This window comes from Bos mutus, chromosome 3 (genome assembly GCF_027580195.1).
Source record: "Bos mutus isolate GX-2022 chromosome 3, NWIPB_WYAK_1.1, whole genome shotgun sequence".
Taxonomy (NCBI): domain Eukaryota; kingdom Metazoa; phylum Chordata; class Mammalia; order Artiodactyla; family Bovidae; genus Bos; species Bos mutus.
In genome coordinates, this window is record NC_091619.1 from 87,459,228 (window position 1) to 87,482,310 (window position 23,083).

Genomic DNA, 23,083 nt, shown 5'->3' on the forward strand with positions numbered 1-23,083 from the left:
CTCTCTCTGCCCGCCTCCCTCTCCCTTCCTCTTCTAGAATGATCATCAGTAGTATTGGGTTCAAAATAACATTCAAACTCACAGGACACAACAGGTAGTCATCTCATCACCAATTTCACTTAGCTCTTTGGAAGGACTTAGCACTGGAAATATAGCATGTCAGTATGACAAAAATCAAACACATCTTTATCTGGAGTCCTTAAAATATCCAGTTGCTGCTTCCCAGACCCTTAATCAATCACACAGAGAGACTCAGAGCATTTGTAGATTTCAAACAGTAACCACATGAAATAACAGTCCATGCATGCAGCTTCTAACCCCTGCACAAAGGATGCATTGAGTTAGAAGAGATGTCACAAAGGGGAGCTGAAGAGCTATTTCCCTACAAATTTTATGCTAGTGAAACAATGAAGCAGTAATGTATATCCTTAGAGATATACATGTGTTTCCTTAGTCCTCAAAGTCCAGATGTAACTTACCAATCACAGATAATTTTCACCATAAATACTGCTGGTTGGTAACAGAACTGAAATAGCACATTTATCTTCATATATGTCCAAGAGAAACTGTATCAAAAGAAGGTAAAGTAAACCTAAGGTCATCTTTCCACAGGAAATTTGGGTGCCTTTTATTTCTTTGTCTTGCTCTGGCTAATTGCTCTGGCTAGAATTCCAGTACTGATTCAGTCTTGGTCAGTGAGTCAGTCAGTCAGTCAGTTCAGTCGCTCACCCGTTTCAGACCCTTTGCGACCCCATGTACTGCAGCACACCAGCCCTCCCTGTCCATCACCAACTCTCGGAGGTTACTCAAACTCATGTCCATTGAGTCGGTGATGCCACCCAACCATCTCATCCACTGCCATCCCCTTCTCCTCCTGCCTTCAATCTTTCCCAGCATCAGGGTCTTTTCAAATGAGTCAGCTCTTCACATCAGGTGGCCGAAGTATTGAAGTTTCAGTTTCAACATCAGTCCTTCCAATGAATATTCAGGATTTATTGCCTTTAGGATGGACTGGTTGGATCTCCTTGCAGACCAAGGGACTCTCAAGAGTCTTCTCCAACACCACAGTTCAAAAGCATCAATTCTTCAGCGCTCAGCTTTCTTTATAGTCCAACTCTCACATCCATACATAACTACTGGAAAAACTATAGCCTTGACTACACGGACCTTTCCCATGAACAGTACAAAAAGACAGAAAGATGAACTCTCGAGGTCAGTAGTGCCCAATATGCTACTGGAGATCAGTTGAGAAATAACTCCAGAAAGAATGAAGAGACAGAGCCAAAGCAAAAACCACACCCAGTTTTGGATGTGACTGGTGATGGAAGCAAGGTCCAATGCTGTACAGAGCAATATTGCATAGGAACCTGGACTGTTAGGTCCATGAATCAAGGCAAATTGAAAGTGGTCAAATAGAAGATGGCAAGAGTGAACGTCAACATTTTAGGAATGAGCAAACTAAAATGGACTGAAATGGGTGAATTTAACTCAGATGGCCATTATATCTACTACTGTGGATAGAAGAAACGGAGTAGCCATCATAGTTAACAAGAGAGTCTGAAATGCAGTACTTGGATGCAGTCTCAAAAATGACAGAATGATCTCTGTTCGTTTCCAAGGCAAATCATTCAATATCATGGTAATCCAAGTCTATGCCTCTACCAGTAATGCTGAAGAAGCTGAAATTGAACAGTTCTATGCAGACTGGTCCCAAATAGGAAAAGGAGTTCGTCAAAGCTGTATATTGTCTGCCTGTTTATTTAACTTATATGCAGAGTACATCATGAGAAATGCTGGACTGGAAGAAACACAAACTGGAATCAAGATTGCCGGGAGAAATATCAATAACCTCAGATATGCAGATGACACCACCCTTATGGCAGAAAGTGAAGAGGAACTCAAAAGCCTCTTGATGAAAGTGAAAGTGGAGAGTGAAAAAGTTGGCTTAAAGCTCAACATTCAGAAAACGAAGATCATGGCCTCCGGTCCCACCACTTCATGGGAAATAGATGGGGAAACAGTGGAAACAATGTCAGACTTTATTTTTCTGGGCTCCAAAATCACTGCAGATGGTGACTGCAGCCATGAAATTAAAAGACGCTTACTCCTTGGAAGGAAAGTTATGACCAACCTAGATAGCATATTCAAAAGCAGAGACATTACTTTGCCAACAAAGGTTCATCTAGTCAAGGCTATGGTTTTTCCTGTGGTCATGTATGGATGTGAGAGTTGGACTGTGAAGAAGGCTGAGTGCCAAAGAATTGATGCTTTTGAAGTGTGGTGTTGGAGAAGACTCTTTAGAGTCCCTTGGACTGAAAGGAGATCCAACCAGTCCATTCTGAAGGAGATCAGCCCTGGGATTTCTTTGGAAGGAATGATGCTAAAGCTGAAACTCCAGTACTTTGGCCACTTCATGTGAAGAGCTGACTCATTGGAAAAGACTCTGATGCTGGGAGGGATTGGGGGCAGGAGGAGAAGGGGATGACAGAGGATGAGATGGCTGGATGGCATCACTGACTTGATGGACGTGAGTCTGAGTGAACTCTGGGAGTTGGTGATGGACAGGGAGGCCTGGTGTGCTGCAATTCATGGGGTGGCAAAGAGTTGAACATGACTGAGCGACTGATCTCTGATGCAGACCTACAAGACCTCTTAGAACATCCAAAAAAACAAACAAAAAAATGATGTCCTTTTCAGTCTTGGTACATTCTGTGTTTCCAGAAGTGCATCAGTTCCTTCTAGGTTATACAATCTGTTGGCATGTTATTCATAATAGTCTCTTTTGAGTCTACATTTCTGTAGTCAGTTGCAATGTCTCCTCTTTCTTTTCTAATTTTACTTACTTGAGTCTTTCTTTTTCTTAGTTCAGCTAAAGGTGTGTCAATTTTGTTTTGTTTTGTTTTCAAAGAACCACCTCTTAGTTCCATTGATCCTTTCTGTTGTCTTTCTGGTCACTATTTCATTGATTTGCATTCTGATTTTTATTATTTCCTTCCTTCTACTAACTTTGGGCTTAATTTGCTCTTCTGTTTTGAATTCCTTGAGGTATTAAGTTAGGTCGCTTATTTCAGATCTAATTTCCTAATACACATGTTACTACTGTTGTTCAGTTGTGTCCGACTCTGTGACTCCATGAACTGCAGCACACCAGGTTTCCCTATCCTTTACTACCTCTCAGAGCTTGCTCAAACTCATGCTCATTGAGTCAGTGATGTCATCCAACCATCTCATCCTCTGTCACCCCTTCTCCTCCTCCCCTCAATCTTTCCCAGCATCAGGATCTTTTCCAGTGAGTTGGCTGTTTGCATCAGGTGGCCAAAGTACTGGAGCTTCAGTTTCAGCATCAGTCCTTCCAACAAATATTCAGGACTGATTTCCTTTAGGATTGACTGGTTTCATCTCCTTGCAGTCCAAGGGACTCTCAAGAGTCTTCTCCAGCACCACAGTTCAAGTCAATTCTTTGGTGCTCAGCCTTCTTTACAGTCCAACTCTCACTTCCACACATGACTACTGGAAAAACCATAGCATTGACTAGATGGACCTTTGTTGGCAAAGTGATGTCTCTGCTTTTTAATACAGTGGCTAGGTTTTTCATAGCTCTTCTTCCAAGGAACAAGTGTCTTTTAATTTCATGGCTGGAGTCATTGTCTGCAGTAATTTTGGAGCCCAAGAAAATAAAGTCTCTCACTGTTTCCATTGTTTCCCCATCTATTTGCCATGAAGTGATGGGACCGGATGCTATGATCATAGTTTTTGAATGTTGAGTTTTAAGCCAGCTTTTTCACTCTCCTCTTTAACCTTCATCAAGAGGCTCTTTAGTTCCTTTAGTTCTTTAGTTCCTTTAGGCTCTTTAGTTCCTCTTTACTTCTTCACTTTCTACCACTAGGGTGGTGTATTTCCTGCATATCTGAATTTATGTGTACATATTACTATAACCTTTCCTCTCAGATATACTTTTGTTGCCTCCCAGAATATCTACTATATTTCTACTTTCATTTGTCTCAAGATAATTTATTTCCATTTTCTTTTTTTGACTCAATGGTTTTTTATAAGTGTGTTTAGTTTTCACATGGTTTCAGACCTTCTTACTATCTTCTTCTTGTGGATTTCTAGTTTCAAACCACTGTGATCAGAAAAGATGGTATGATTTCAATCTTAAATCTGCTAAGACTTGTTTTGTAGCCTATCATATGATCTATCCTGGAGAATGTTCCATGTGTACTTGAGAATAATGTGTATTCTGTTGGACAGAATGTTACATATGTCCATTTGTTTTCAAGTGTGATTCAATTCCAATGTTTCCTTGTTGAATTTGTTTGTATGTTCTATCCACTCCTGATAGTGGAATGCTGAAATATCCTACAATTACTGTGCTGCTGTTTATTTCTCCTTTAAGATCTGTTATTATTTGCTTAATGCATTTTGGCACATATATATGCCTGTGTTGGGAGCATATATACTTATGATTGTAAGGAAATGGCAACCCACTCCAGTATTCTTGCCTAGAAAATGCCATGGATGGAGAAGCCTAGCAGCATACAGTTCATGGGATCACAAAGAGTCAGACACGACTGAGTAACTGAGCACATAACCTCTTGATATACTGATACTTTTATCATAATACAATGACCTTTTTTGTCTCATTATACTTTTTTGACTTGAAGTCTACTTTGTCTGATATAAGTGTGCTTATGCCTACCTTCTTTTGGTTTCCAATTACTTGAAATATCATCATCCATCCTTTCCTTTGAGCCATTCTGTGTCTTCAAAGATAAAAAGTGTTCTGTAGATCACATACAATTGCTTTTTTTTTTAATCCATCCAGCCACTGTGTGCCTTTGGATTGGTGAATTCAATCCATTTACATTTAGAGTGACTATTTGACATGTAAGAACATACTACTGCCATATTGTGCTTTATCTTTTTTTTTTTTAATTTTATTTTATTTTTAAACTTTACAATGTTGTATTAGTTTTGCCAAATATCGAAATGAATCCGCCACAGGTATACCCGCATTCCCCATCCTGAACCCTCCACCCTCCTCCCTCCCCTACCCTCCCTCTGGGTCGCCCCAGTGTGCTTTATCTTTTATTATTTTACTGCTCCACTATTTCTTCTTCTGTTTCTGTCTACCTTTGTAAGTTGGTGGTTTTCATAGTGATTTTCTCAGTCTCCCATTTTTTAAAAAAAATATTTCATTCTCCACTAAATTTTTTTATGGTTACCATGAAATTTATATAAAACTTTTCATAGATGAAAGTTATTTTTCTGCTGATAGCAACTTATCTTCATTTGTCTATAAAAGTTCCATTCTTTAGCTCTTTCCTTTTTACATTTTTGACATCACCAATTACCTTTCTTATGATTTGATTACAAGTTGTGGTAGCTATACTTCATTTCCTTTACCTTCTGTGCTATAATTAAGACTTAAATATATTATTACAAAAGGTTACTTTTCTATCATCATAATCAGAGTTGTGTACTTTCATCTTTTGTGCACTTTCAACTTGAAGAGCTCTTTTCAACATTTCCTGTAAAGCAGGTCTAGTAGTGATTAACTCAGTTTTTGTCTGGGAAAGCCTATATTTCTCCTTCATATATGAAGAGTAATTTTGCCAGATTGAGTATTCTTGGTTGGCAGGTTTTATCTTTCAACATTTTGAATATGTCATTCCACTGTCTCCTAGCCTACAGAGTTTCTCCTGATAAATCTGCTGATAGCCTAATGAGGGTAACTCTATAGGTTACTATTTTTCCTTGCAGTCTTTAAAGTTATCATTGACTTTTGTCAGTTTTAATATGTCTTGGAGAATGTCCTTTCATGTTTACATATGTAAAGGTGGATGTATATATCCAGTATCTTCTCCAGGTTTGGAAAGTTCTCAGCTATTATTTAACACACTATCTGCTCCCTTTTCCCTCTCTTCTTCCTTTGGCTCACCAGATGAAGTCAGAGAGTTTTTGCAGTTTCTTCACTTTTTAAAAATCTTATTTCTCTTTCTGCCATCTGAATCATCTCTATATCCCTACCCCTGAGCTTGCTAATTCTTCCATGTGACTTGCTCTATTTCCATTGCATTCTAATTCTTAATCTCATTTATCGAGTCCTTTAGCTCCATAATTTGTTTGGTTTCTTTTTAGAATTTCAGTCACTTGGGTAAAGTACTCCTCCCGTTTATTAATTTTATTCCTGAGATCATTATATTGCCTAAGTTTTCCTGCAGCTCACTGAATTTCCTCCTAATAGCTATTTTCAACTCTTTATCAGTTAGATCACAGTATTCCAGATCTTTGGGTTTGGTTGTGGGAAAACTGTCACTTTCTTCTTGTGATAACATGATTACAATGATATTTTCCCATGGTGCTTGATGAAATGAGACTTTGCTCTCACATTTGAAGTAGCAAAGATTTTTCTTTATTTAGGCAAGGCTTTGTTTATTCCTAACAATTCAGTAGGTTGGTAATTAGAAGTCTTCCTTTTGTTTTCCAGAAGGTGGTGCTATAACACAGGTTATTATTATTTTTAATTTTTTTCATTTCTCTTACCAGTACAAGGTTGGGAGTTGGGAATGTGTATCAACAACAAAAGTTAAGTTGGCAGAGAAAATAAAAGAGGAGAGGGTAGCTGGTGGCACATTGGAGGAGATGTATGTTAATCTTTGGGCTTTGGGTGTGCCCACAACCTAGTAGAGGGATCCCCAAGTTTGGGGTGAGGGTCCCACCAGCCCATGGGTAGTTATGGGCTGGTATGGCCCATGGTATGGCCAGAATCATGGGACCAATGGACAGGAGATGTTTTCTTTCCTTTCTCTTTCCTTTCCCTCTCTCTAGTCACTGAGCTCTCTCCACAGAGAGAGCAGCAGGTCCCTCTAGCTGCAGCATGCACAGCTGGGCAGACCCCTACTCACCACCATCACCCTCCACCTCCTTTGCCAAAAAAAGGTCTGTGCTGGCCCACTGCAGACCTACTGGCAACATTCCCTCACTCCACAGCCTTTTCTGCATTCCAATCCACTCACTTTCAGGTACAAAGATGGATGGATCTCGAGTGTCCTGGAATGCTATGCAGAAGAGCTTTTTAAAAAAATTTTTTTTTGGTTATGCATGTCCAATTAGATGTACATTGAAGGGGAGAGGAAAAAGAGAAATAACTCATACTGACACCACTTCAATCGTAATTATTTTAAAGTCCATGTCTGATAGCTTAAATATCTGAATTCCTATGAGGTTTTTTCTATTGTCTTGCCCTTGTTTCCTAGCATGTTGAACACTGTGTGAAAATATAGAGGGCCCACTTTATTTTATTCTCCTTCAGAGAATAAAGACAGGAGGCAGATCATCTTAATATGTCTAGTATTAAGCTGATTCTAAGGATTTCGGTCTTCAGGGGCTTGCAAACAAAAACCCAAGTGCTTACCTGCGACTCTCCTCCTTGATACGTTGTGAACTCCAACTGCTGTCTCCCCAGGATTCAAACTATGCCTAGCTTTTCTGCCTTTTATCCACTGTTCTCTGTTTGGCTTCTTACATTTACCATCTTTACAAATTAGCAAATGACTCAAAAAGAAAGGCCAAACAAAATGTCAGACTCACTCCAATGCATTTTTCTTCTCACAGGGATATCAACCACTCAAGTCCTGGCTGCCTTCAGATTTTTAATTTTCTCCAGATTTTCAATTCCACTTTAACTAGAAAGTTGATTTGATGCAAGTTAGAAATCATAGCCAGATAGGGAAGACAATCTCGAGTCTTTAAAATTAAAATATACAAATATGTGTGTGTGCACACGCACACATGTTTATCAATTCAGTTCAGTTGCTCAGTCATGTCCGACTCTTCAGGACCCCATGACTTCCCTATCACCAACTCCCGGAGCTTGCTCAAACTCATGTCTGTCAAGTCGGTGATGCCATCCAACCATCTCATCCTGTCGTCCCCTTCTTCTTTTGCCTTCGATCTTTTTCAGCATCAGGTTCTTTTCCAGATTAAATCTAGATAAATTCCAGATAAAATCTAGGAATATATTCTTTACCATACCTCACATGGCATACTTTCTGAACTCCTCTAGTTATAATGATCATTCTCTGAATGAAATATATGTGGCTAAGATTTTTTTCCAAATTATGGAACCAAGAACTAAAGTCAATATTCAACATTTAGCTTAATACAAAGTACAGAACTATACTATTAATACTTCTACAACTATCTACTAATATGGTTCATTAATATCAATCTATATGTCTATTTTCTACCAAAAAACAATCTTTACACTTAAGTACTCATAATATATACATAATATATACTCATAATATATACTTCAAAACTCATGGTCAGATAAAATTTCAATATGTTAGAACCGCTATCAACTGTTCTACTCTCTTATATACCTGCTTTTCATTTTTGTTTTTACCCTAGATTTGACACTTATCCCTATCAAATTCTACCTAGCAACTCAAAGAGTCAATGAATATTTAAATTCTCATTCTATGACTTGTCTATCAATTATCTCATCTAGCTTTGTTCTATCCCAAATAGGAAATCTTACTATACATATTAAATAGAGTAAAGGACCAAGATTTCCCTTAGAATGACACGTAAGTTCTTTGGGAATAGTTGTTCAGCAGCAATAAGCCCTCCAAAGCACATTTCTTTATCTTAACCAAAAAGTTACCATAAGACACAAAGCTAAATTTCTTACTAAAAGCAAATTTATAGTATATAGTATAACCATCATACTACTTAACTGTGAATTAGTAGAGCACTGAGAAGGCCTGGTATAAATTTGAGTAAAAGGTAGATTCATTACATCATATTTGACATAGAATTCAAACATGAGAGATGAATCATTTAAGTAAATTCTGTTTTGAACATTTCCCTCTTCCTTCTTTCCAGATACTCCCAATTTGTAGCATCATTGCCACATTTTTGACAATGACATAAACAGTTTGCTTAAAATCTTGTATGACTAAACATGTAGGTGCTTAAGATATAATTGGTTCTATTATTTCATTATATGGAGCTACTCTACGTCCAAGGTCAGGGGCGGCAGCTGAGAGGAGCTACCCCACGCCTGAGGTCAGGGGCGCAGCCGAGAGGAGCAACCCCACGTCCAAGGAGCAGCAGCTGCGCAGGCACAGGAGGGCCGAGAGGAGCTACTCCACGTTCAAGGTCAGGAGGGGCGGCCCTGAGGAGATACCCCTCATCCAAGGTAAGGAGCAGCAGCTGAGCTTTGCTGGAGCAGCCATGAAGAGATACCCCATGTCCAAGGCAAGAGAAACCCAAGTAAGATGGTAGATGTTCAAAGGGCATCAGAGGGCAGACACACTGAAACCATAATCAAAGAAAACTAGCCAACCTGATCACATGGACCACAGCCTGTCTAACTCAATGAAACTAAGCAATGCCATGAGGGGCCACCCAAGACGGACGGGTCATGGTGGAGAGGTCTGACAGAATGTGGTCCACTGGAGAGGGAATGGCAAACCACCTCAGTATTCTTGCCTTGAGAACCCCATGAATAGTATGAAAAGGCAAGATGATAGGATACTGAAAGAGGAACTCCCCAGGTCAGTAGGTGCCCAATATGCTACTAGAGATCAGTGGAGAAATAACTCCAGAAAGAATGAAGGGATGGAGCCAAAGCAAAAACAACACCCACTTGTGGATGTGACTGGTGATAGAAGCAAGGTCCCATACTGTAAAGAGCAAGACTCCATAGGGACCTGGAATGTCAGGTCCATGAATCAAGGCAAATTGGAAGTGGTCACACAGGCAATGGCAAGAGTTAACATCGACATTTTAGGAATCAGTGAACTAAAATGGACTGGAATGGGTGAATTTAACTCAGATAACCATTATATCTACTACTGTGGGCAGGAATCCCTCAGAAGAAATGGAGTAGCCATCATGGTCAACAAAAGAGTCTGAAATGCAGTACTTAGATGCAATCTCAAAAACAACAGAATGATCTCTGTTCATTTCCAAGGCAAACCATTCAATATCACAGTAATCCAAGTCTATGCTCCTCAACCATTAACACTGAAGAAGCTGAAGTTGAACAGTTCTATGAAGACCTACAAGACCTTTTAGAACTAACACCGGAAAAAGATGTCCTTTTCATTATAGGGGACTGGAATGCAAAAAGTAGGAAGTCAAGAAACACCTGGAATAACAGGCAAATTTGGCCTTGGAGTACGGAAGGAAGCAGGGCAAAGGCTAATAGAGTTTTGCCAAGAGAACGCATTGGTCATAGCAAACACCCTCTTCCAACAACACAAGAGAAGACTCTACACATGGACATCACCAGATGGTCAACACCAAAATCACACTGATTATATTCTTTGCAGCCACAGATGGAGAAGCTCCATATAGTCAGCAAAAAGACCGGGAGCTGACTGTGGCTAAGATCATGAACTCCTTATTGCCAAATTCAGACTGAAATTGAAGAAAGTAGGGAAAACCATTATACCATTCAGGTATGACCTAAATAAAATCCCTTATGATTATACAGTGGAAGTGAGAAATAGATTTAAGGGACTAGATCTGATAGACAAAGTGCCTGATGAACTATGGATGGAGGTTCATGACATTGTATAGGAGATAGGGATCAAGACCATCCCCATGGAAAAGAAATGCAAAAAAGCAAAATAGCTGTCTGAGGAGGCCTTACAAATAGCTGTGAAAAGAAGAGAAGCAAAAAGCAAAGGAGAAAAGGAAAGATATAAGCATATGAATGCAGAGTTCCAAAGAACAGCAAGGAGAGAGAAAGCCTTCCTCAGCGATCAATGCAAAGAAATAGAAGAAAACAACAGAATGAGAAAGACTAGAGATCTCTTCAAGAAAATTAGAGATACCAAGGGAACATTTCATGCAAAGATGGGCTCGATAAAGGACAGAAATTGTATGGATCTACAGAAGCAGAAGATATTAAGAAGAGGTGGCAAGAATACACAGAAGAACTGTACAAAAAAGATCTTCATGACCCAGATAATCACAATGGTGTGATCACACACCTAGAGCCAGATATCCTGGAATGTGAAGTCAAGTGGGCTTTAGAAAGCATCACTACGAACAAAGCTAGTGGAGGTGATGGAATTCCAGTTGAGCTATTTCAAATCCTGAAAGGTGATGCTGTGAAAGTGCTGCATTCAATATGCCAGCAAATTTGGAAAATGCAGCAGTGGCCACAGGACTGGAGAAGGTCAGTTTTCATTCTAATCCCAAAGAAAGGCAATGCCAAAGAATGCTCAAAGTACCACATAATTGCATTCATCTCACACACTAGTAAAGTAATGCTTAAAATTCTCCAACCCAGGTTTCAACAATACGTGAACCGTGAACTACCAAATGTTCAAGCTGGTTTTAGAAAAGGTAGAGGAACCAGAGATCAAATTGCCAACATCCGCTGGATCACTGAAAAAGCAAGAGAGTTCCAGAAAAAACATCCATTTCTGCTTTATTGACTATGCCAAAGCCTTTGACTGTGAGGATCACCACAAACTGTAGGAAATTCTTCAAGAGTTGGGAATACCAGACCACCTGACCTGCCTCTTGAGAAACCTGTATGCAGGTCAGGAAGCAACAGTTAGAACTGGACATGGAACAACAGACTGGTTCCAAATAGCAAAAGGAGTATGTCAAGGCTGTATATTGTCACCCTGCTTATTTAACTTATATGCAGAGTACATTATGAGAAGCGCTGGGCTGTAAGAAGCACAAGCTGGAATCAAGTTTGCCAGGAGAAATATCAATAACCTCAGGTATATAGATGACACCACCCTTGTGGCAGAAAGTGAAGAGGAACTAAAAAGCCTCTTGATGAAAGTGGAGAGTGAAAAAGTTGGCTTGAAGCTCAATATTCAGAAAACGAAGATCATGGCGTCTGGTCCCATTACTTCATGGGAAATAGATGGGGAAACAGTGGAAACAGTATCAGACTTTATTTTTCTGGGCTCCAAAATCACTGCAGATGGTGACTTCAGCCATGAAATTAAAAGATGCCTACTCCTTGGAAGGAAAGTTATGACCAACCTAGATAACATATTCAAAAGCAGAGACATTACTTTGCCAACAAAGGTTCATCTAGTCAAAGCTATAGTTTTTCCAGTGGTCATGTATGGATGTGAGAGTTGGACTGTGAAGAAAGCTGAGCGCCGAAGAATTGATGCTTTTAAACTGTGGTGTTGGAGAAGACTCTTGAGAGTCCCTTGGACTGAAAGGAGGTCCAACCCGTCCATCCTAAAGGAGATCAGTCCTGGGTGTTCCATTGGAAGGACTGATGCTGAAGCTGAAACTCCAATACTTTGGCCACCTCATGCGAAGAGTTGACTCACTGGAAAAGACCCTGATGCTGGGAGGGACTGGGGGCAGGAGGAGAAGGGGATGGCAGAGGATTAGATGGCTGGATGGCATCACCGATTCAATGGACGTGAGTTTGAGTAGACTCCGGGAGTTGGTGATGGACAGGGAGGCATGGCATGCTGCAATTCATGGGGTCGCAAGGAGTTGGACATGACTGAGCAACTGAACTGACTGACTGATTATCTCATAACTAAGTCTGGCAAAACTCAAGTCAATTATGGAATACGTATGGTACCAAGTTATGCCCCAACACGTTAAAAACAAAAATTAGATAATATTTATGGTATTTATCGAGTAAAGTAAGAATTTAGAAAAACACTTATGGCATACTTAAAACTTTAATTCCATTATTTTCAATTATGATAGCTATATAACCATCTTATAATTAGTTTATAATTAAGAAATTGAGAGATTAAATGAGAATATATTGCTCACTATGTTTTTAATAGTGCATAAAATGTAAATACAAAATAATATGAAGAATAAAGAGTCCAAAAAAAAGTATTTCAATAAATTAACACACTAACATTCAGGATAAGAGATGTTAGAGCAATATTTGATGATTCTATAAAAGGCATTTAAAAAAACTAAGGGCAAATTTAAAAAAGGATTATTAACACTTAAAAATAAAAGCACTACCAAAAGAAATACAGTAAAATTTATCAAAGGCAAACACTGTCAACCATAAGACACCACTTAAGCAAGAATACTGTTCCCTTGAAGGGGTGCAGGTTTCTATTATTAGCAGAGATAAGAGCTGCCTCAAATTCTTTCCTTAATAACACTATACTAAAAATAAAATGGTTGCCACATTTCAAAATAAACACATTGCTTTGCATATGCATTTCAGTGGTCTAAATAATAGATAAAAATCGATTTAACCTGATTCAAAGTGTTTTCTCTTACATTTGCAACTAATAAACACACTAGGGAGACTGGCTGTCACTTTCATAGCACATTCAATATTTTAGGGGTCTTCTGCCACCCACTTTTTCATCTGAGATTAGATCTTCTCTTAGATCCAATTAAATTATCTACCTGGCTTCAAAATATTAACTACTTGCTCTATAAAGTACTTTCCCTATCATTAAGGAAACCACAAGAATCTCAGAAGAGTAAATGCGACAATATAATCACTACAAAGCAGTACAAACACTTTAAGGAAAGCTAACATGAACTACAAGGTAAGTGACTATTTTGGCACATTGAAAAAAAAAAAAAAAATCTAGATAAAGCAGTGCTGTGTCAGCATGGGAAAGGGAGAAAGTCCACAGAATTGAAGTAAGTTCCTCAGTATATGATCAACTACAAAAATCCTTTCTAACTCACATAGATATGTGTGGAGAAAGATTGTAGAAAGGCATTTTTAGCTCAGAGTCTGCATTTTCCGAAGTTTGAAAAAAATTAACTGTATTATTTTGGTTCTGCTCCAAGTAGAACCTTGACAACAAACCACATATAAAAACTGCCAGCTGCTGCTCACATCCTCCTCCCTTTCCCAGCTTTGCCTCCTTTATCCAAGAGTTCTATGATCACTACCATGAGACCTGGAATAGATATGTTACATGTTTGCATATATTCATTGCATACATATACACGGTATACAGAAGAGGGTGATAAGTGAGCAGTGTCTGGAGAATTAGATTAATAAACATACACAAATGAAATATGAAAAAAGACCAGAGAAAAATAGAACATAGTAAACTCTTTCTTCTCAACATCAATTAAATCCTGGTCTCAGAACCAGATCACAGATTATTCTGAGTTCAGCTAATTACAGGTTTACAAATATATAAAATAGGGCCCAAGTATACAAATACATAAAAGTTAAGTACTTGTATATTTTCACCTACATTTTCTCCTCTATTACTCTCAAAAGTATAAAAGAACATATAAGTCTTATTCCCTTTTTCAGAGATCAAGTGACTTTGGCTTGCAACAGCAAACTTCCACACAGGAGGCCTTCTAAATCCAGTATTCTCTATATTGTATACCATCCTGCCTTTGTGGACTTCCTCTGAATCTATCCATCTATAACATTGTTTCCTATAGAAAAGTGTCTTTCAAGAATCAATCCATTACACAAAATGAACAAAATCCATTCAGCATTAAGGACAAAACACTGAAATCACAAAAATGAGATAAATCAGGGGGAAAAAACCCTAAATAGCACACTATTTACTTGATTATTTAAGAAAGATGATGAATTCATTTTCATTCCATTAACGGTCTAGTATTTCAGAAAATATATAGCTTCATTAGTTGGAAGTATTGCTTAACAGCTGTTTAGAATTACATATTTTCAGAAGTAAAATCAGTTCAGCTAGCAATTTATATGAACATCAACAGTTATTTTCATTTCATTCTTATTCATTTTCCATATTTGTGAAAAAACAAATTTCATGGCTTAACCCAAAAAGATACTGGATTTTTAATATAAACACTAAAAACTAAACATCATATAGCACAAATGAGTTAATCATTAGGAACTTTCCAATGCAGGCAACCAAAAAAGTTGGGGCAAATTATTAAAGTTAAGTCTCAATGTTGCAATCAGAGTTGCAATCAGAATCACAATCAGTAAATATTTATTATTAATAACACCTCACACAGGGTACAGGATTCACTCAAACTGGCCATGTATCTAGTCATCTCCACAACAGCCATCTCTCTGTAAAGTAACTCATTTTCTCTTAAGCCATTTTATGTGCCTCAATTCATTTAATCCTTTAAAAAAAACACCTAGAATGGAGGTAGCCAAGTATTGTTATTGTCATTTTACAAAAGAGGAAACAAGCTCAAAGAAGTTTAATGGTTTCCCAAATTCATATAACTGGCAGTAGCATGAAATGAAAATCCCCAGCTAATGCCTTCCAAAACCAATGTTCCTTCATCCTAGGACATCGTTATGTTTTTACAAATTCTCTTTAGTCTGGTTACTAAAGGCCACTGGCAATCTTTAGTCAAAGTTATTTTCATAATGGGGATGGGGCAACCCTGAAATACCTGGTATTTTAAAGAAATTTAAATAGTTAAATTAGTTAATAGTGTCAGAATTCAGTAACCTTATCATATTAAAAAAATGGAATGGATTGAGACACAAGAGTAAAATTTATATGAAAATATAATTTTTAATCATCCATATGTAATTTATCCATCTGCCAATGCAAGAGACTTATGAGACAGGGGTTCGATCCCTGGATGAGGAAGATCCCCTGCAGGAGGGAACAGCAACCCACTCCAGTATTCTTGCCTGGAGAATCCCCATGGACAAAGGAGCCTAGCAGGCAAGAGTCGCAAAGGGTCACAAAGGGTCGCAAAGAGTGGGACAGACTTGCATCAGAGAACCCTAAATTTGCCACTTCTGCAACTTACTAGCACTGTGACCTTAGGCAAATTAAGGTATCTAATTCTCAATATCTACATTTGCAAAATGGAGATAATACCAAATCCAGGATTACTTTGGGGAATAAATAAAACCAAGTGCATATATAGTAAACATAGTATCAACTTAATCAAGTTGTAGCTTTTATCACTAAATTGTTACAAACATGTTTCCCTTTTCTTTTGTTTTACATTATTTCAGCTATGGTCTTCAGTAATTCAAACCTCTACTAAACCAGAAGGAACAATTAAACTTATCCATTTTTTGAAATTAAATCTTCAAAAATTCGGTTGCAAATAAATTTCACATTCCAGTGTTGTTGCTAAGGACAAGAAAAAAACAAAGCCCAAAGAGGTTTCAAGTATTCTTTAGGGCCTTGACACTACAGTTCAGTTGCTCAGTCATGTCCAACTCTTTGCAACCCCATGAACCGCAGCATTCCAGGCTTCCCTGTCCATCACCAACTCCTGGAGCTTGTTCAAACTCATGTCCATCGAGTCTGTGATGCCATCCAACCATCTCCTCCTCTGTTGTCCCCTTCTTCTCCTGCCTTCAGTCTTTCCCAGGATCAAGGTCTTTTCCAATGTCAATTCTTCACATCAGGTGGCCAAAGTAATGGAGCTTCAGTTTCAGCATCACTCCTTCCAATGAATATTCAGGACTGATTTTCTTTAGGATGGACTGGTTTGATCTCTTTGTAGTTCAAGGGACTTGTCACTACATGAGGGTCAAAAACAATGCCAGTGTGGGTCAGAAATACCACAGGTATAACTCTGAGGTCCACCAACTGACCAGGTAGTTGTCTGAGATATAATTTATCACTTAGGACTTGGTATTTATATTTCTAGGGCTTCCCAGGTGGCACAGTAGTAAAGAATCTGCCTGCCAATGCAGGAGGCACAGGAGACAGGAATTCAGTCCCTGGGTTGGGAAGATCCCCTGGAACAGGAAATGGCAACCCACTCTAGTATTCTTGCCTGAAAATTTCCACGGACAGAAGAGTCTGGCAGGCTACAGTCCATGGAGTTGCGAAGAGCCAGATACAATTGAACAACTGAACACAAGCTCTACATTTGCTTATCTTTCCTGTTATCTTACACAGAAGTGAAGATTTAACAAAATATTTACTTAATTTCTTGAAAGCCAATTCTGTGAGCTATTCACATAAGTATTTGAAAAACAACAAAAAACAAAGCCTTGATGAGACCTTGCTGACTAGAAAAGGCTACTTTGACTGAAAGCCTCCTATGAGATGGTTGGATGGCATCACCAAGTTGATGGACATGAGTTTGAGCAAGCTCTGGGAGTTGGTGATAGATGGGAAGCCTGGTGTGCTGCAGTCCATGGGGTTGCAAAGAGTCAGACACGATTGAGCGACTGAACTGAACTGACCCTATTGTGTATAATTCTAATGAAGAATAATGATTTTATAAATCAAATCTGTCAGTTCTCACCCTGAAAATACAAGCTTCTTTTAAAAATATAATTACCATTATATTTAAAACACTTTTTTTCTTCAACTGGTCTTTGTAAAACACATGCACAGATCTGTTCTTCTAGAATTTCTATGACCTTCATTATTTAGGTAGGAACTGAGCAAGTCTAATTACAAGACCTTTTAAACAGCAGTTATACCTTACCTGGGAAAGAGTAAGAATCAAAACAATACATAGAAAAAAATTTAAGTAGATAAAATGCACTACTTTAAATTCTGACAGCCAACATAATCTGTTTCCATAAGTACTCCCCTAGTACTCTTACACTAGAACAATGGAGAAAAATCAACTCAATATTTAAAATAAGGTTTCAATCATTTATCAACAATTAGAAGGATTTCCATATGTTTTTAAAAGTAGCTTTAAACAAGTGCTATTAAATGAAAACTAGTTCTTTCCATTTTTGTTCATTGCACCTAACTTTGCTCTGTAAACTGATACATCAACAACTGAAGTTAAATGTTCAATATCTATAAATAACATAATAGCTAAAGAGAGAAGGCACATAAAATATTCAGCACTTCTCCATGTTTTTACAGCCATATAAAACTAAACCATCTACTACTGTTTTTTAGTAGAAATTAAATTTATAAAGTCTAAATCAATAGCAAATCAAAATGTAAGTATTTTCAATAAACGCTCCTGGAACAATTGGATATCCATATTCAAAAAGTTGACCTTAGAATCTCAACTTATACCATACTCAAATGTTAACTCAAAATGGGTCCTAAATGTAACTATAAGAGCTAAAACAATAAACATCTATTTTTTTAAAAAATGTGAAGAAATTCTTGAAACCCAAAGCAAAGATTTCTTAAATGTAACATCAAAAGCATCATCCATAAAAGGAAATAGTCAATAAGAAGGACCTCACAAAAATTCAAAACACTTAATACATGTCAGACAACTGACATGAAGAAATATTTGCAATAAGGGACTTGTATCCAGAATTTATAAAAAAAAAAATTCTTATAAACTCAACCAATCCAACAAATGAACGAAAAAAAAGACATTTCGCCCAAGATACACAAATGGCGATTCAGTACATGAAAAGATGTTCAGTATCATCACTAGGAAAGCACAAATTGAAACCCCAATGAGTTACCATCTCACACCTACTAGAAGAGTCATAAGAAGACAATAAATAAATGTCAGTGAGGATTTGGAGAAATAGGAACCCTCACACATTATTGGTGGGATTGTAAAATGGTACAACCACTTTGAACAGTATGCAGTTTCTCCAACAAATAAAAATAAAATTATGATACAAGCCAACAATTCTTCTCTTGGGTATATCTACCCAATATACATGAGAACAGATATCTGCAACAGAGATTGCACACAGCGTTCATGGTGGCATTATCTGTAACAGTCCCAAACTGAAAACAGAGGTCATCAACAGGTGACTGCACAGGCAAAACGTGGCATTTCCATGAGGTGGAGTATTATTAAGCAAGGAAAAGGAACAATGCTATGTCATGCATGAACATCAAAAGCCTTGTTAAAGAAGTCAGACACGAGAGACTTCATATTCAATGATCTCATTTATAAGAAATGTCCAGAGAAAGCATATTTATTCAGACAGAACACAGATGAACAGTTTCCTAGGGCTAAGGGTTAATTATAAATGGCATGAGGAATTTTATTGTGGTGATGGAAATGTTATAAATCGATCTATAAAATGGTTGCACCATTCAGTAAAGTCACTAAAAATCACTGACTTGTACTATGCATAATACATTTGGGATGGGTGACTTTTATGATATGTTAAATATGCTTGGAAAAAAGTTGTGTTTAAAAATAAGAGTGCTCTTGTTTGTAGTCCCTTAAAGAATTACAATGGACCCTTGAACAACACTGGAGTTAGAGGCACTGGACCCCAGGAAGTTAAAAACTTGTGTATAACCTTATATTCATCCCTTAGTATTCATGGTTCCACATTTTAGGATTCAACCAACCTGGACTGTATAATACTGTAGTATTTATTTAGAGGAAAAAAATAATCTGTTGTAAAAGTACACCTGCAGTTGAAACTCATGTTGTTCAAGGGTCCACTGTAAATGAGTAACTTCAGACTGCTGCAACTTATATAACTTATATTTTTATTTTAACTTATATTTTTATTAAGCAACTGTACTAATTCTAACTTTGGATGGGAGAGCACTGTCTAACTTTGGAGAGGTGCTCATACAGTGCTAGGAAATCTCCCCAGTTAGTTGCTCACTGGGAAGGAGTCTTCCAGGAAAAGGATTTCTCATAAATTCAAGTACCTTCTGTTGGTTTATATTTTAAGTCAGTGCCTAGAAGCAGTTCAAGGATATATACAAAAAGAGATTTAAGTTGTCCTGTGACAATGGACCAAATGATCTGATGGGTATTTTAGCCAACATTCAGATTACACAAGAATTTTTTTTAAAAAACAACAATTTTTAACACAATTTGAAAAGGAACAGTATACATTATATAACCTGGAAAGTGTACATGCCTAGATGGTGAAGACTTGAGTGTATAACATCAAAACACAATAGTCCTTAGTAATGTCACAGCATTAATCCAGTTCCTGAATCTTCATATATTCACTCTAAATATATTCTCTTCACTTACCACTTTATGAGGTCTTGCAAACCTAAGCTAGAACTTCACAGCCCTCACAGGACTTGAAAGAATTTTACAAACCTGAGGTCTTTACATAAATACCACCCTATCTGTAAGGCCATGCCTGACAATCTTACTGAAAATTGCTAACTGCACAAAACGGATTCATTTTTCTTCACAGCACTAAAAATACTACACACACACACACACACACATACATACACACAAATATATATATAGTGATTACTGTCTTCCCCTACTAGAATATAAGCACCACAAAAGGAAAGATTTTCAAGATTTTGTTCCTAGGGTATCCCCATTACCTAGAACAGTGCCTGGCACACTGTAGGCACTCAGTAAGTGTTTACTGAACAAAAGAAAGGGTATCAAATGTGTGCAAGTAAATAAAAGCTGATCCCTGCCATATGAATGAACGAGTCTCTTCTACCCACTTACAGCCTGGACTCAAGGTTAAAATAGGATTTTTGGACGAAGTAAAAGAGTAGTACTGATCTCTACACTACCATGTGTAAAACAGCTAGCTAGTGGGAAGCTAAGGTCTGGCACAGGGAACTCAGCTGGGTGTTCTGTGATGACCTAGCAGGGTGGGAGGGAGGCTGAAGAAGGAGGGAATTCACGTATACTTACAGCTGATTCACAATGTCATAGAGAAGAAACTAACACGAAATTGTAAAGTGATTTACTATAATTTTAAAAACCTAAAATTTTTTTCATTATGATTTTTTAAGGAAGCAGAGGCCTCAATAAAATCTTCAAGCTGCCTACCCAACATTTTCCCAGCAAAACGAAAAAAAGAAAAAAGCAACAACCAAAAGAAGTATTTTTAATAAGTTGATTCTAGTTCTGGAGAGAGGACAAGTTAATTAAACTCACATGACTCTTAAGAAAAACAGGAAAGTTCAATACTTAACCAGTAACCAGTTAAAAAAAAAAAAAAATCAAAGCAGCCTGTTTTTCTACACCCAAAATGGGATCCCATCACCTAGGAACACAGAGCTCAGCAGAGTATGTCTTACAGTTCTGGCCTCAGCCCTACATCCTCCAAGATCCAACTCCAAAGTCCCCCTTTCCTTTCCCTCCATCCTGGAAGCCTTCCTAGAACCATTTTACACACACCAAGCAAGCTTCAGACCTCCCAGTTCTAACTAAGCCCTGACCCAACCCAGCTGCATCCCAGCGTTTCCCACGGCCCGCAGAAAGACCCACCCATCTCGCGCCCCGGGATCCCCCGTAGACTACCAGCCCTACTAATCCACAACCAGGGAGCACGAAAGAATCCAGACTTGAGGACTTCCCAGCCTGGCCAAAATTGGAGGACATTTTAGACCTTTATCCCAGTTCTGCCAATTTCGGTGTGACCTTGAACACGTCCCTCCTAGGAGGTCCCCGTTTTCTCACGTTAAAGGCGAAGATAACACCTGCACCTGCTGTAAGGATTACAGGAGATCACACGTGAAGCACCTAACGGGACACCTGGCACGAAATGGGAACTCCACCATCAGGGCCGTGGATCATTCCCCAGCCCTATCCCTACAGCCTCCCAGCTGAAAGGCATCTCGCCCAACAACCCAATCTCCGGGTTTCAGAGGCGGGCACTGAGGTCGGCCAGTAGAAGCGTGCTGGACGCCAGTCCCAGGACCTCGCGACGCCCCCGCCCGAGCCCCCTAGCCAGGCCCCCGCCGTTGCCGCGGGGCGAAGCAGTACCCACTGCCTTCCCTGGGTCCCCAGGTTCCGCGCGGCCCGGGCGCGGCCGCTCCACCTGCCGCCAGGCCCCGCCACCCGCTGCCCGCTCGCGGCCCGGCGCTCCGGGACTCCGGGGCTGGGCCTCCCGCGAGGCGCGGCGTACTCAACTCTTCACTTTGCCGAAGGTGCCGACGCCCAGCGTGTCGCCCAGCACGTAGTGGCCGATCTTCACCCGCCCGTCGTGCTTCTGCTTCTCAGCCATGTTCGGCGCGCGCAGCCTCGCTCCGCCGCCGCGGGATCCTCTGTGCGGCCGCCGCCGCCGCCTACCCACAGTGCAGCGGGCCCGCGGGGGGCGGGGGCCCGAGACTTGGGGACCAGGCGAGGCGAGGCGGGGCGGGGCGCGGGGAGGGGGGACGCGAGCAGGTGGGGGGGGGCGTGGGCGTGTGCGCGCCGAGGCCCCGTGGGCGGGCGTCAGGCCGGCGTGGGCCCAGGACTAGGGCCCTGGGGGCGCAGTGGAGGGAGGGTGGCGCTCGGTGCGGGGTAGGTCGGAGGCCGACAGGTGTGCGCGGAGCGGGGAGGAGGAAGGATGTCGCCTCGCTACCTGGAGGAGGGGCCCTGGGGTGGGAGCCGGGTTAAGGGGCCCTTGAGCAGAACCTGACGGTGGAAATGAGAGGGTGAGATTTGGGCCGAATCTTGGCGAGTGGAAAGAGATGGAAGTATTAATAGAGCCTGGAGAAGAGAAACAGGCCTGAAGTGTGGGGAGAGAGGGGCGTGAAAAGCAGCGTGTGGGTCCGAGGGAAGTCCAGGCTGGCGGCAGTGGGGAAGGGCCTTGATCGAAGGTCAGTCGGAGGAGAGTCACAAGGAAGCGTTTGGAGTCACGCACTGTTTTCATACAGGTCACCACAGCACAAACAAAAAAAGCCAACTCTGCTGGCTTCACTGGTCCTCCTCTACGTACTGTCTAATTCTCAGTTGAGGAGAGACCCTCTCTAGAGCTCTCGGTTCTAACTAATTTGCACAAAGTTCCCCAATCAGTCCCAATATTTGATCAACTGTATTTTAGACATACTTATATAAATATATGGGCTTTCTAGGCGGCTCAGTCGTAAAGAATCCGCCTTGGAGACAAGGATTTGATCCCTGGGTTGAGAAGATCCCAGGGAAAAGGAAATGGCAATCCACTCCAATAGTGTTGCCTGGGAATTCCCATAGACAGAGGAGCCTGGCGGGCTGCAGTCCATGGGGTCGCAAAAGAGTCAGACACGACTAATCAAGTATATATAGCATAGAAATTGTGGCAGAGCTGCACAAGAGGGAAATAGTGAAATAAATTGAAGAGGGAAACTGAACGTAGTGAGCTTGGGGAGTAAGCTACCTAAGGGACAAAGGGCAATGTAAGGGCACGAATTAAAGGTAAAGATTGAAGGGGGAGTGAGGAAACGGCAAGAGGAAACTAGAAGCAGGCAGAGCCTTAAAAACTGCCCAGATACAGTAAGTACAGTGATTATGGCTTCCTCCTTCCGCCCTCCTTTCTCCTCTCTTT

General features: G+C 39.8%; 1 protein-coding gene across 1 annotated transcript in view; it reads right to left on the reverse strand.

The window, feature by feature from the left end:
- The window catches only part of PRKAA2 (protein kinase AMP-activated catalytic subunit alpha 2), a 76,590-nt gene extending 54,698 nt beyond the window's left edge, over positions 1 to 21,892 (reverse strand). Inside the window, exon 1 of the mRNA XM_070367965.1 lies at positions 21,709 to 21,892. Within this exon, the coding sequence (XP_070224066.1) occupies positions 21,709 to 21,802 (94 nt within the window). The 5' untranslated portion in view covers positions 21,803 to 21,892. The remainder of the gene's footprint in view (positions 1 to 21,708) is intronic.
- Between the last annotated feature and the right edge of the window lie 1,191 nt (positions 21,893 to 23,083).